The sequence below is a fragment of the Anastrepha ludens genome, chromosome 5 (assembly GCF_028408465.1).
Source record: "Anastrepha ludens isolate Willacy chromosome 5, idAnaLude1.1, whole genome shotgun sequence".
NCBI classification, from domain to species: domain Eukaryota; kingdom Metazoa; phylum Arthropoda; class Insecta; order Diptera; family Tephritidae; genus Anastrepha; species Anastrepha ludens.
In genome coordinates, this window is record NC_071501.1 from 12,506,022 (window position 1) to 12,520,373 (window position 14,352).

Below are 14,352 nucleotides of genomic sequence, written 5' to 3' on the forward strand. Positions count from 1 at the left end.
TTCTATATTGAAATTCGTTGTAGTTTAGAAGTTACAGTCCTTTAAAACGAGAGCTGTTTGGAGTACGTCGCCCAGGTGTAAGCGCGTTAACCGTGTTTTTCTCGAAACTAGTTTTTCCGAGTTGACGTTGGTAATTTCTCAAAAAGTACTGAACCGATTGATTTGAATTTTTAATATGTTATTGAGTAGACTAGTGGCTCTCGCGGGTAGCGGAGTTATAATTTTATTTTTAAAATTTTCTATTATTTTTAAGAGCGAGAACGTGAAGAAAATCCTTTTTTTGTTTTTCCAATAAACAGATAAAATATGTAGAATTTTTTTTCTTTTAATTTGCTACCAAGCATAGCGACATATATCCAGATGAATAATCGGCCGAATTTTTTTTCAGAAGTACCTGATAAATTTTTTTTTTATTGCCATTGAAAATAATATTTATTGTTTTTGATTTGTAAATAAAGAATTGATCTAATGAATAAAAATGATTCTCAATGGATACCGATTGTTTTTCTTCAATTTTCAACACCTTCAATTTTCACGTCTCTAGACCAGAAAGGTGCCTTAAACGTTTATAAAATTGAGCTATAGAACAAGATTAATTCTGATTACAAACTGTGAAATATGATTGAAATTTAGTTTTGCTAAATTGAAATTTGAGTGTTTAGAAATCCTGAATTTTGTGGAATTTTTTTTTTAGTTATATGATTTTTGCTGTGGAATAAACTATATTTTTATAAGAAAATAAAAAAATATATAAAAAGCCACAACTTTGTAATATGCATGCGACAAAAATATCTGTCCAGCCTAAAAAAACACAAACGAAAAGACAAAATTTATTTAACCGCATTCCTTCCAGTCCACACGCCGCAGTAGCTAATTTCGCCACCCGGTGCGTATACGTAACAAACCATGACTAAATACGTACATATCAACCTCTGCTAGCTAACAAACATACTTAAGATACACATAAATACATACATTTTCATTCATATTTGCAACACTTACGGTAATCCCATATCGCCGAAAGCACCACCAGCTCCTGCGCCATATCCAGCACCAGCGCCCTTGCCGCGTCGCATTGTCGAACGATTCGTTTTTCGCACCGTACGGAGGTCGGTTTCCCAAAAGCTAGAAGTGGAATAAATAGAACAGAAAATAAAATGGAGAAATGAAAAAAATATTTTACCACAAAAGAAATTATGAAAAAGATGCTTCGAAAATGATGTGAGTACTAAGGAAGAATAAATACGTACGCACATACATACACACATACAAATACACACAAGTCTGCAACTTATGGGTGAGAATTGGCTTAAAGCGTTGCACATATTAAAATAATATTTAGAAATTGAAAAAAGGTGCGAAAGTAATAAGTACGTCTAGATATTGCGTTGGAAGTGAAAAAGCTGCCGGTGTATAAGACAATTCGATGCTGAGAAAATGTAAGTGTGGATATATATATTCGAATATAGTCCCTCAACACTCCATCGCTGGACGCCACTTTTATCTTTGCTATTTATTTATTTCCTATTTTTCTCTATTTTCTACGAAAATTCTTGAAAGATACGAAGGTTATGCGCGTTTTTTCGGTTAGTTGAAAAGTGTGGAGAAAAGCAACTTCTGCTTTACTTTCACATTATATCTATTGCGCTAATACGAGAAATAATGGGCAAAAATAAAAACCGTGTGTGTGCAATAACCGAAGGCAGCGTGAGTGCAGGATAAATATAGATTGTAGCAGCTGCTATGAGAACGGCCAAGCAGGTAATTGGTGTGGATAAAGTGCAGGTGTGCGTGTTGGATGTTGAATGTTTCGATTTTTTCTTAGGTGTGTGCATTGAAGTGAAAAATATTTTAGATTATGAGAAATATGACGTTCGTGGCTTTTGGGTGTACGAAGAAATCGAAATGACACACATGCTTCTGATTTATATAAAAAATCGACTCTTCATATAAATAAAACTACTTTTTCCTACTTTTTCTACTAATTATAACATAATTTAATAATTTGTATCAACTGTCACATCTTTTATATATAAACTTTAGTTGGAATTCGGCGTAGTCCAAAACCATTTAAATTATTTAAATGAAGCAAAGTAATGGGAAATAATTTAAGTGATGAATAATTTCTGGCTACCATTGACCTAAAAGTTCACAAATAGTAAACAGTTTCAGTTGAGTATATCAAGGCTAATAAATAAGACCCCGTTCAAAGGGAGCTAACTGAGAGGGAAATAGCGCTGTTTGAATCAATTGCATTCACCTCAAAGGGCCACTAAATTCTGTAGTGCCCGTTTATCGATATCTGCAGGCTAGGTTAGGCTCTTGTGGCAGTCAGCTTGGAGTAGCTAACTCACTTAGACCATGGAGGTTCGTTGTGGTCCCACTGTGTAATACGGGAAATTTACTGTTTATTTTTCATGAAACCAGTTAGTCTCTCTCAAGAGGTGTAGGATAGGTTTTATCTCAACACCGGATAGTTCCGCAAGAGAGCCAAAATAGTAATGTTCCAGCAACCTTGCTCTACTCCTAGCTGAGGCTGGATAATAACAGAGGAAGTATTCTACTGTTTCTTCCTCTTTCTCGTCTCTACAACTTTTGCAGTATTCATGAGAAAGTACTACTAGCCCAGAAGAACGCCTACCTAACAGCCAATGACCGGCGATACAAGCCTCGACCGTAAAGATTTTCTCTCTGAAGAGGTTGAATAATTCTGCTGACCTTTTCTTCTCCACTTGCGGCCAAATTAGCCTGGTTTTGACACAAGTATTTTCTTCTCTTCATGACTTAGTGGCCTCCTGGAGCATATTATTTTTTATCCTTAATTTGAAAGTTGCCATAGGAATTCCAATATTGCCCCCGTTTTTAAGAAGTAGAAGACTTCTGGCTAGCTCAACGGACATGAAATTCCTTTCAATGTCCTATGCAGCGGATATATGAGGCTAACCTTGAAACGGTGCTAAAACAATTTAGAGTTTTGAGACATTTCTGAGGAATTTTGGATCTTAGTATCTGCCTCCACTGATTTTACGGCCTTGTGGCTATTCGCGAAGATATTTCCCTCACTTAGCTCACAGTCTGTGGTGAACCATAGCTTCATCAACAATCCTCCTCTAATTCAGCCTCTCTCGCGCCTCATTTCTCCAATTACGAACGTTCATCGCTTTTAAGTTTGCTTCTACGTCATCAAGCCATATAGAAGCGTTTCCGAACTGGCTGGCCTTGCCTAGCGCCATACTATTATGTCTATGCGCTGTAGCGGAGGCCACGTGTTTTCTTACCAGTTTTAAACAGACGAATTGACTAGCACCTCGAGCTCTTTATTAGGGGAGGTCCTTAAAGCGTCAGTGTTCCATAAAAATGCAGTTCTTTGGAAGCTGCTTTTTGCCTTTTGAGTTGATGACCACTTGCGTCGTAGTGTCCATATAGTAAAATAGACCGAACTACCAAAGTGCAGCTACACAAAATTTTTTTCGACCGTGCTTGTCTACCTTTGCTTGTGCTCACATAATTAGGTAACTTTATCCTTTTTACAATAGTCACATAACTTTTCTTTTAAAATTTTTTTTCTTATTTTTTTTTTTTTGCAAAAACATAGCTCATTGTATAACAAAAACCTGGTAAATGAAAGTTCCACAAAGTTGCACAAAAATTTTATAAATTTAAAAACTTGCATTAAAATATTCAACGTTTTACTCAGAATGTGTGGAAGAAGCTTGCCATCCAATCTATACAACATTAAATATAATATTTGTGCGTCCGGCGGCCGCCGTAGTCGACTTGGTAGCGCCGTAGCCTTGGTGCGTGACTACCATTCGGAATTCAGAGAGAACGTAGGTTCAAATCCCGGTGAAACACCAAAATGAAGGAAAATAATAGGGGTCGACCCTCGGCAGGCAATGGTGTATGTGTATGTCTGCCATGAAAAAGCTCCACGTAAAAAAATATAAATATATATTATATACTCTGTGGGCAAAAAGTAAGGGGAATTTATTTGTCAAACTTCGCGGGATTAAAATTTCGCTCTAGTTGTTTTTTTCATGAGTTGGTAGAACTATTAATAACATCTGAGCCAACTTTCATGTGAATGTCATTATCAGTAATATATTTACGTTTGTGTTTACCAAACGACCAAGAGTGCATTTTTCGATTTTTACAATGTCTGATTTGATTGAGCAGAGAAGTACCATCAAATTTTGTTTGCGGAATGAAATTTCGGCTGCGGAAACGTTTAGCATGTTGCAGAAGGCATTTAGTGATTCGACCATGTCGCAGAGAAATGTTTATAAGTGGTACAAAGACTTCAAAGAGGGTCGAGAACGTGTTGATGACTTGGAGCGCTCCGGACGACCATCGACGTGAACAGATGACCAACGCGTCAATAAAGTGAACGAGTTAGTGCTCAAAAATCGTCGGTTGACTGTTAAAGACCTTACTGATAAGATCGGAATATCAGAAGGATCTGTAATAACCATTTTGAAAGACCATTTGGGCCTACGAAAAGTCAAATCTCGTTTGGTACCGAAAACTCTCATTTTCTTGGAAAAAAGTCGTCGCGTTGATGCGTGTGAAACAATGCTTTCAGACTATCAGGACAAGCTCAAATGCATCATTACGGGAGATGAGACTTGGGTTTATGCTTACGACCCTGAAACAACTGACCAATCAAGCGAATATCGTGCTAAAGGCGAGGCCAGACCGAAAAGAGCACGTCAAAGTCGTTCAAAATAAAGGTCATGATGCCATTTTTTATCGATTTTCGTGGTGTGGTGCACTATGAATTCCTTCCACCTGGCCAAACTTTTAATAAGGAATATTATTTGAGCGTTATGAGTCGTTTACGTGAAGCAATTCGTCTAAAAAGACCAGAATTATGGGCTAACAACTCCTGGTTTTTGCATCACGATAATGCACCGTCTCACACTGCACTCGTTCTTCGTGATCATTTCGCCAAAAATTCCACGCATATCGTTCCGCAACCACCGTATTCACCTGATTTGGCTCCGTGTGACTTCTGGCTATTCCCAAAACTCAAGAGACCACTCCGGAGAACGCGTTTTGAGTCGATTGAGGAGATAAAAGCTGAATCGAAGAAGGTGCTGATGGCTATATAGGAAATGGACTATTTGGCATGTTTCGGGGATTGGAAAAATCGTTGGCATAAGTGTATTTCATCGGGAGGGGATTATTTTGAAGGGGATGAAATTGATTTACAAGAATAAATAAAGATTTTTCGTTTTACAACCAAATTCACCTTACTTTCCACAGTAGTATATATAAGTGTGAGCGCTGCTTTTTTGAAAATTTCGTTCGCAAACGTTTTACTTTTTTGGCTTTGTATCTTCTTTTCCTTCATCTTTAATTTGGGATTACATGGGATAGCGTTAACCATTCACCTTAACTGCAGCTTCTTCTGGATTTCGAGAAAATATGAACCGATGATGTCGTCAGTGCTCTATGAACTTCGCAAACACGTTTTATTGTGTTTTAAGTAAATTTTCAGAATTTGGCAGCTTTATTCTGGCGTTAAATGGTTGATGTGTTGTTGGTTTGATGAATTGTCAAACTTTAGTGAACAGAAATGCCAACACAGCTTGCTTTTCTCAGCTATCAAACTATAGTCACCGATATCAATAGTTCTCATGCCGCTAAAAAGCACTCGATTGATTAGCTTCGGTTTAAAGTTTGAAGCTGCTGAATAATCCAATTGATTTTTTGTAATTTATTTCCTTGAAGATTTTAAGTATTTTCTCCATATAAAAAAGTCTTTAAGCTTCTTTGACTCCCTTTTGTTTAATTTGAAAAAAATTGCTGAATAATCAGTTGATTTTTCTTAATTTTTATCCTTGACGGTCTTAAATACAATATATTCTCCACAAAGAAAAGACTTAGTACGATTAAACTTCTTTGACTTGAAAAGAGAAACTTTCTATACCAAAAATACACCCGTTTTTACTTTGACCGGCATCAAACCGGAGAAAAAGAAATGCCATTATTGACTTTAATTTTCACAAACGCGTGCATCCTTCGCTTACTCTGTGAACTAAATATTTACTTACAATTTATACTTCACACTTCAAACAGCTTGTGAGAGCGCAAGCCAAATCGCATTAAATGAAACATAATAAAGCAATTCTAGAAACTGTTACATTTGAAGTGGTGCCTTCTGAGATAGATCAATTCCAACGTCTCTGTTCAATTATATTTGCTGCTTTTCTTCTTTTGCGCTTTTCAATACTTTATTTTTGTAATTTTCGAATTCGAACGCATTGCAGCAACGCTCATATTTCAATTTTATCTTAATAAAGCGATAAACGAACATTTATCACACCTGCTATGAAGCTGGCGAAGGCGACAAAGGCGGCCACGATAAAGAAACGACAACGACAGCAGCAACAGCAGCAGCAGTAAATGTGGCGAATTGCCATTTGTTCTCACTTCTCATTTTCTGGATTGCATGCGCTACACACAAGCACACACACATACGTACCTTTGTGTACTTATTGCTCGGAAGTTGTTGGCAAAATATCACGGCGGAAATGGCAGTAAAAGTTAATTTAAAATCGATTACTTAGCCCAAAAATATATTGATTTCATGGAAAATTGTGTGCTTTGTGCACGACCGGCAAAAGAAGGAAAATAAATGAATCAAAATAGCAAAATTCAATTGTAGATGAAAAGCAATAACGTTTGCCAATTTTAACTTTGCCCCACCAGCATCCCATTTTGTAATCGCTTATGCGATTACATCCTCAATAGGGGGCGGACAATGGGCGTTTTAGCAGCTACTCGCTTGTTCTACAAATTTAATGCAAACGAATGACGCCACACCTCCGGTGACACTTCTGCAACGCCTTCGTAAAAACTTTTCAAGTTCAATAACTCACACTGACATGCTTTCATGCACACACACACAAATGCACATATATGTGTAGGCAACGGCTCGAACACTTTTGTAATGGTTTTCTTATATAAAATTGATTTCATTAGTCTATAGTTTGTTCACATTTTGTTTTCTGTGTTTTCCTTTTTTGTTTTCAGCCCTTTTTTTCTTTTGTTTCTGTGTCATAGCCACAGCCAATGCTGGGTGCCAACGACAATCAATGTTCCGTGACGTCAGATTTGTGTTTTCCTTATTATTGCGAAAATATACTTCAGATGAAGAAAAAGAAAACAATGATTAGAGCAGTGAAAGTTTCTCATAAAAATCATAGAAATTAATTTAGGTTATTACAGGAAAAATAAAAACAATAAAATTTACGATGTTAAGGCGAAAGAAAATGAGAAGTGTGTGTCATGGCAAAATAAAGGAAATAGTCGATATGAAACGCCAATTAATAGAAGCAGTTTTGCTATTAGCGGTCGCCCCTCGGCAGGCAATGGCAATCCTCCGAGTGTATTTCTGACATGAAAGAGCTCCTCATAAAAAATCAGCTGCCATTCAGAGTCTGTTTAAAACTGTAACTCCACTTGTGGAAAGACATCAAGACGCACACCAAAAATAGTTGGAGGAGCTCGCCCAAAAAAGGCGTAAGACCCAATTATTTATTTATTTTTTTTATATTAAAATTAGTTACATCTGCAAGAAATAAGCAGCCAATACTGCCATTGATGATGTCATTAACAAATGAAGGCGTGAGGAGTGGTTTCCTTACTTCCAAAGTTCTTAAAGTATTTGCAGAAAAAGTAGTACAAAGGAATTAAAACATATACCTTAAGTTATGGACACATTCCTTAGGTTAGGTCAGGTTGACCTGGCTGGCTGAAAGCCATCACATAGACCTATTGATCCTTAGTGTTACCAGATGGAGCTAGACCTTTACGTTTCTTTGTAGTAGACATCTTGTAATACGTCTGCGTCTTTGGCGAATCTAAGTAAACTTTGGAGCTCTATCCCCGAGAGGTTTTCTAACTTCTCATACTGTAAAGCTCCTAAGCATTTTAATCTGGTTCTAGCTAATGCAGGACAGGAGCATAGAAGGTGTTCTAGCGTTTCCCTCTCTTCAAGTTCATTGCAAAATCTGCAGCTATCGGTGTTTCGGATTCCTATCTTATATGCGTGTGCCGCCAAAAAATTGTGGCCTATCAGCATACCTACGATAGTTCTGCTTTCTTTTCTAGACAGAGCGACAGATACGAATCTGGCGTATTTATCTGCACTCTGTGTACACATGATTTTCGCGGTTTTACAAGTGGCTAGATTATTCCACCTCCTATCTATCCGTATTTTCATGTCCGCAGCGATGTCTTTGTATACCGTATTTAAAGGTTTCAGTATGTCGTTTTTTTGTAAGAATTGTCTGTAAACAGCGCTTTTGGCAATCTCATCTACAATTTCGTTTCCTGCGATGCCCTTATGTCCGGGTACCCAATAGATATGCAACCGTCTGTCTGCGGCTAATCTCTCTATGGCTTTCCTGCTTTTTAGAACATTTTTAGTTGACATTTCATATGAGTTTATTGCCTTTATCGCAGCCTGGCTGTCAACGTATATATTTATTTCGGAGTTGCTTGCTGTCTTTGCGATTGCTATCTCGCAAAGACTTCTGCTTGAAAAATACTACAATGGTCAGGAAGCTTAAATGGTTGTCTGATGCCTAGCCCTGCGCAATCGATCCCTGCCCCTACTCCATCTACCATTATCGAGCCGTTGGTAAATATATTAAGAATATTTCGGTTAGGTTTCATTCCTTTTTTCCACCCCTCTTATTCTATTGTTGTTCGGAACTTTTTCACCCAATTGCATTTCGGAGTCATATAGTTCGTCTGGACCCTATAACTAATGCCTATTGAGCTATGCCCGAATCTTTTACAGCTAAATTCGCCTGTCGCGTTGAGTCTTACGGCAGATTTAGCTGATAGGTATTACGCCGCAATATCCATCGGTGACAAGTTGAGTATTCTTTCAAGCGCTGCCATTGGAATAGGTCTGAATGCACCTGCTGTGCAAAGTGCAACAAGACGTTGAATACTTTCCGTACGCTTTTTATATGTCGGTTTTCTTAGCACAGTCCACCACACCAGAGCGCCGTGTAGTAATACTGCCTTTACTATAGCTGAGTGGCACCAATACATTATAGCAGGAGATAGACCCCATGTTACTCGCAGCATCTTTTTACATGCGTATAGTGCGTTGCTGCTCTTTTTCTTCCTCTCTAATATATTGTACTTCCATGATACGTTACTCTCCAAAATTACTCCAAGGTACTTTGTGTGGTTTTTAAGAGTTAGTTCCAAGTCATTTAGCTTATACCTTCTAGAAAAAAGTATCATATCAAGCATTTATCCCTACGCCTGCCTGTGTTGTTCATTGGTGCACTGCTGCGAATGCATTATTCATTATGTCACTCACGGTGTTTAGGTATTTGCCTGTCCCTACTGTGGCTATGTCATCTGCATATGCTGCTAGTTTCGATGCCGTACCTTCAAATTTCTTTAGTAACTGATTAACAGCGAGTAGCCAGAGAATTGGCGATAGAACACCACCTTGTGGCGTACCCTCGCATACTACTTTAGTGTGTTTAGCTTCGTTCCATTCCGCCCTTATTATACAACAATTTAACAGGTTCTTTATCCATGAATAAACAGCGGGTTCCTTGAGATAAATAAAAATTGATATACAAATACATAACTACGCTTTGTTAGCATGTTTATGGTACAGTCAGTCATCCTAAATCTCATCATTTGTCGCTATACATATACCATTTCTCGCTGTGGTCTTTAAACGAGAAGTCACTAAAAAAATGTGGCGCTTGCCATTATTGTTCACTTGTATGTTAGTAATTCAATTAAATAATAAATTATATTAGCTGACTAACCACTAATTTTATAATTCTTGCACTTCGAATTAAACAATCAATTAGAATTAAACGTTAAGCAAACAGATAAAGTAAATTATAATGAGTCGACAAAAACCAAACGTGGCCCGAGATCACGGCAAAAGCGAATAATCGATAATAATGGTAATCCCTTGTTTCGGCATATAATAATAATAATAATAATGACTGGTGGTCCATAAAGGTAAAGGACAGGGGTAAAAGCAAAAATTTATTCGTATCATGAACTATTTTTAGATGAATACATATTTAACTTTTTTCGCACAATTTCAACCATTGCCATATTCGTTTGTAATAGGTTGTTGGAAGCCGTGCGGACCATTTCTCCCGAAAATTTGAAATTAGAGCAAATTCGTCATTATTTCTTGGGCCGCATCGGAATAATACACCAGCAATTCGAATGACTTGTATATTATAAATGTTCTTTCGGACCCAATTCACCAAAATATTGGTAAAATTGGACAACTATAAAAATCTGATCGCATAGCACAAAAACATTGAAATCTGATATGTTTCCTGACTATGCGCAAATTTTTTCTAAAAAGAAGCTAAAAACAACGGCAATGAAAAAATAAATAAAGTCATGCAGAATGCATCCCCTAACTTTTTTTTGCAAGAAAGTTATGATAACATAAAAAACGAAATCTATAACTTGTGATATCAATCTCGATTACTGGTTAAGGGGTTAGGGGTAGTCAAAGGCCCGAATATCATATCAATTCTAGTCTAAAATATGCATTTTTCATTTTAAATCTCATGAAGGACGAGTATCGATCGAAAAGCCCGTGCAAAAGAAGTATAGTATTTAATTGCTTGGGGTACACTTAATTTTTTTTCGACAGGGTTTGTCCAAGTATGAAACATAGCCATTCTCATCTGCAATCACTTCCTCGTTTGAATAAAACCTTTTCCCGCCAGCCATTTCTTCAAATTGGGAAATAATTAGTAGTTCGAGTGATTCGAAGGAGCCAAGTCAGGAGAAAAGGGAGAGTGTTGAACGAGTTGGAACACTTTTTCTATTAATTTTGCGACCACAACTTCTGAGTCTTGAGCTGGTGCGTTATCGTGATGGAAAAGGAAAATCACTTAACTTCCTCAAATCAAACGAATGCCAAACTCAAAGAAATGGGCCTATCTGACTGAAATTTGGTGTGAGTTCTTCTACGAGATGATACTAACTAAATATAACCTGAATACGTGGCCGTAGTGCCATTTCCCTTACCCTGCACTGCCTTTTGAAATGACCCTCGTATATTTAATGAATGTTGTTAAATCAAAACTTATCGAAGCTGATTCCATTAGTCTAGAAGAAATATTTTATACTTTTGAGCCTATTTATAGAAACTTAGTATTTAATTTTTTTTAGTATTTAAATTTCTTGGGATTTAAATATTCATTTAATTTAAAAACAAATATACTACTGCAGTAGTAAAAAACAAACGTGGTATAGGTAGATCTCGTTTAAGCTCAAATAAATTCTGTAAGAAAGACTGCTGCAGTAGCAGAGGATTTTTTTCTGGTAAATTCGAGTGGGAATTTAAATATCAATCAATTTAAATTTTTTTGCAGTTGCTTCAAAATTTGGAAGACAATCTCAATAAAAACAAGATTTTTGCCATTTAATAGTAGACCAAAAAAAATACAACGTTCGACACCATTAACAGAATCCCCTATCCAATAGAATCACCTAATGCCAATAGCTTTTCGTGATACGCTCCGAGCTGCTGTCAATCTTATGACAACTGAATTCCAAAAAGCGTAATGGTGTTAGCAAACACCGCTGTACACCTTCGGCTTCCAGCATTTCAATTTAAGCAAAATTTCTGAACTAAATTTTTTTTCTCACTAGTTCTGATTTTCACTACAGGGTTTTTTATAGCAAAGCATACATTGGTATGTTAAAAACTATTCTCCAAGCGAGCAGTACAAACATTCAACATTTAAAACGAATGTTTTATTGACTAACCGGCATTCTTGGATATAAATGTCCTACACTTTTTTAAACTACCATCTCCTAAGCCTTTACTTTTATATTCCGTTGCCAGCAAGTGCCACTTAGACACGTCGCATACGCAGTTAGTCAGTTCATCAAAGTCGGTTAAGGAAAAGTACAAAGTGAAGAAGCAAAAGTGAATGAGCAGTGATGAGTAGAAGAAATCTCACAAATTCACGTCTGTCCATATATTTTTACGCATTCACACATATCCATATGACATAAGGACTGAATGCATACATTATATGTACTTTATCCGTTTTAAGCTTGAATTGAAGGCCAGAGGTTAAAAAGAAAAATAAGTTGCGTAAAGCATTCCTGTGAGCAATGAAACACAAATGAAGAGAAATTTTGTGCATACATACATATTTACTCATATACTCGTATGAAAGCATCTGATATGTGGAAATGTATTTAATTTCAACGCCTGTGGTCATTTAAAAGTAATCAAGATAAGGAGCACTTAGTAGTGGCTGGTGTGTAAGTGTGTAAGTGTGTCACACATACACAAATGGTGCGCAGATGTATGAGTGGCTCTGATGGCAATAGAGATAGGCATGCAATCAAGATTTGGGTCAGTTTAATGTAGAAAGTTGAGGGTAAGAGAAAGTTAATTTGGGATAGGCGGTAGGCTTGGTGGAGTAAAATGTGTAATGATGATAGTATTGAGTAATGGGAATAGTAATGATTGCAATAGTAGAGATTTATAGTAATATACTCGTATATTATAAAGGTAGTGGTAATGGCAGGATAAGTGAGGATACTGATATGTATTTTTGTAATGATATTGAACATAGTAATGGTGATTGTAATTAGTAATGATTATTGTAATGATAGAGGTAATGGTGCTGAGAATGATAATGAAAATTATTATATAATGACATTTGTAAGGCTTTTGTGAATAGTATTGGTAATGGTAATGATGATAGTAATGGTTATAAAAATTATTATAGTAACGGTGTTAGTAGTGGAGATAGACATTGTGATATTTGAGGTAATTGTGATGGTAATGGCAATGAAAATAATAATAGCAATGCCAATGGTAATCATACAGTAATGGCAATAGTAACTGTTTAGTAGTGGGGATTGTAATTTTGAAATAGATGGTAAGGATAATGGTGAAGGTGATAATAAACGTGATGGTAATGGTAATGGTAATGGAAGTGATAATTGTAGTGGTAATTGTATTGTCAATGATAATGATAATAGTAAAGGTAATGGAAATAGTAATGGTAATGAAAATAGTAATGGTTTGTCAATGATAATGATAATAGTAATGGTAATGGAAATAGTAATGGTAATGAAAATAGTGATGCTATGTCAATGATAATGATAATAGTAATGGTAATGAAAATAGTAATGGTAATGGAAATAGTAATGGTAGCCTTAACAGTATTAGCAGTGGAATTTGTAAAGTCAACGCAAGTGGCAATGGTAATAGTGGCAATGGTAATAGTGGTAATGGTAATGGTAATGATAATAGTAATGATAATAATAATAGTTATAGTACTGAGGATGATAGTGATTACAATGTTTGTGGCAATGGTTATTGTATTGACAATGGTTATGATCGCAGTAATAGTAATGGTGATAGTAACAGTAATGGTATGGTAAGAATGAAGGTGTTGGTAATAATAACTGTTATATTAATGGTAATGGTAATAGGCAATATTAACAGTAGTGGTAATGGTAATGGTAATACTAATGGTAAGGGTAATTTCAATAGTTGTGGTAATGGTAATGGTAATTTCAATAGTATTGGTAATGGAAATAGTAATTATAATGGTAATTGTAATGATATTATTAATGGTAATGATAATTGTAATGGCTGCATGTTAAGCCCAAATGTGCTGGGAGAAGTCATAAAATATAAAAAATTTTCTTAATTTTCTACATGGATATTTGGGTTTTTACATGACTGCTGAGGCCCTTTAATTTTTTCTATTATATACAGATGCGAATAAAGTTGAAAGAATCAACTTCCTTTGAATTTTTTTACTTGCAACTCGAACTTCACGTATTTAAGTCTGAACCAAAACGGCAAACAACTCAGACTCATTAAAATAAGTATTTCGTTCTTTTGGAAACAATTTTATACTACCAAACTCAAGTTAGGATTTTTATACAAAAAAAAAATCCGTATTCTTGTAGACAATGAGAAATTAAGAAAAAAATGCACTTAAGGAGAAAATGCCAGTAGGCTTTACTGCCACTTGCGGAGACTACTAATTAAGCATCCCATCAGACACATTCAATTGCAACACTTTTTCTATGGCACAATCGTTTGTGTCCAGCTGTGTATTATTAATTATGTGTCAGCGGTTAGGATTGTGCTCAAATCAATTCACGTTTCGTATTCCTTATTTAATGTATGTTTGTAAAAATGTACGCTTGTACAAAAATACAATACATACAAACTACATCATTTGCCAATTCTCTTCATCCACTCACTCGCAGCTCACTCCTTTCCAATCAATTACGATTTTTCTCCACTCGTTAGCAGGGTGCACTTTCTCATCCAATTTT

The 14,352-nt window shown here is 36.1% G+C and overlaps 1 protein-coding gene across 1 annotated transcript in view; it reads right to left on the reverse strand.

The window, feature by feature from the left end:
- Window positions 1-14,352, reverse strand: part of LOC128863155 (uncharacterized) — a 207,107-nt gene that overhangs the window by 29,407 nt on the left and 163,348 nt on the right. Inside the window, exon 11 of the mRNA XM_054102130.1 lies at window positions 1,003-1,125. Coding sequence (XP_053958105.1) covers window positions 1,003-1,125 — 123 coding nt within the window. The remainder of the gene's footprint in view (window positions 1-1,002; window positions 1,126-14,352) is intronic.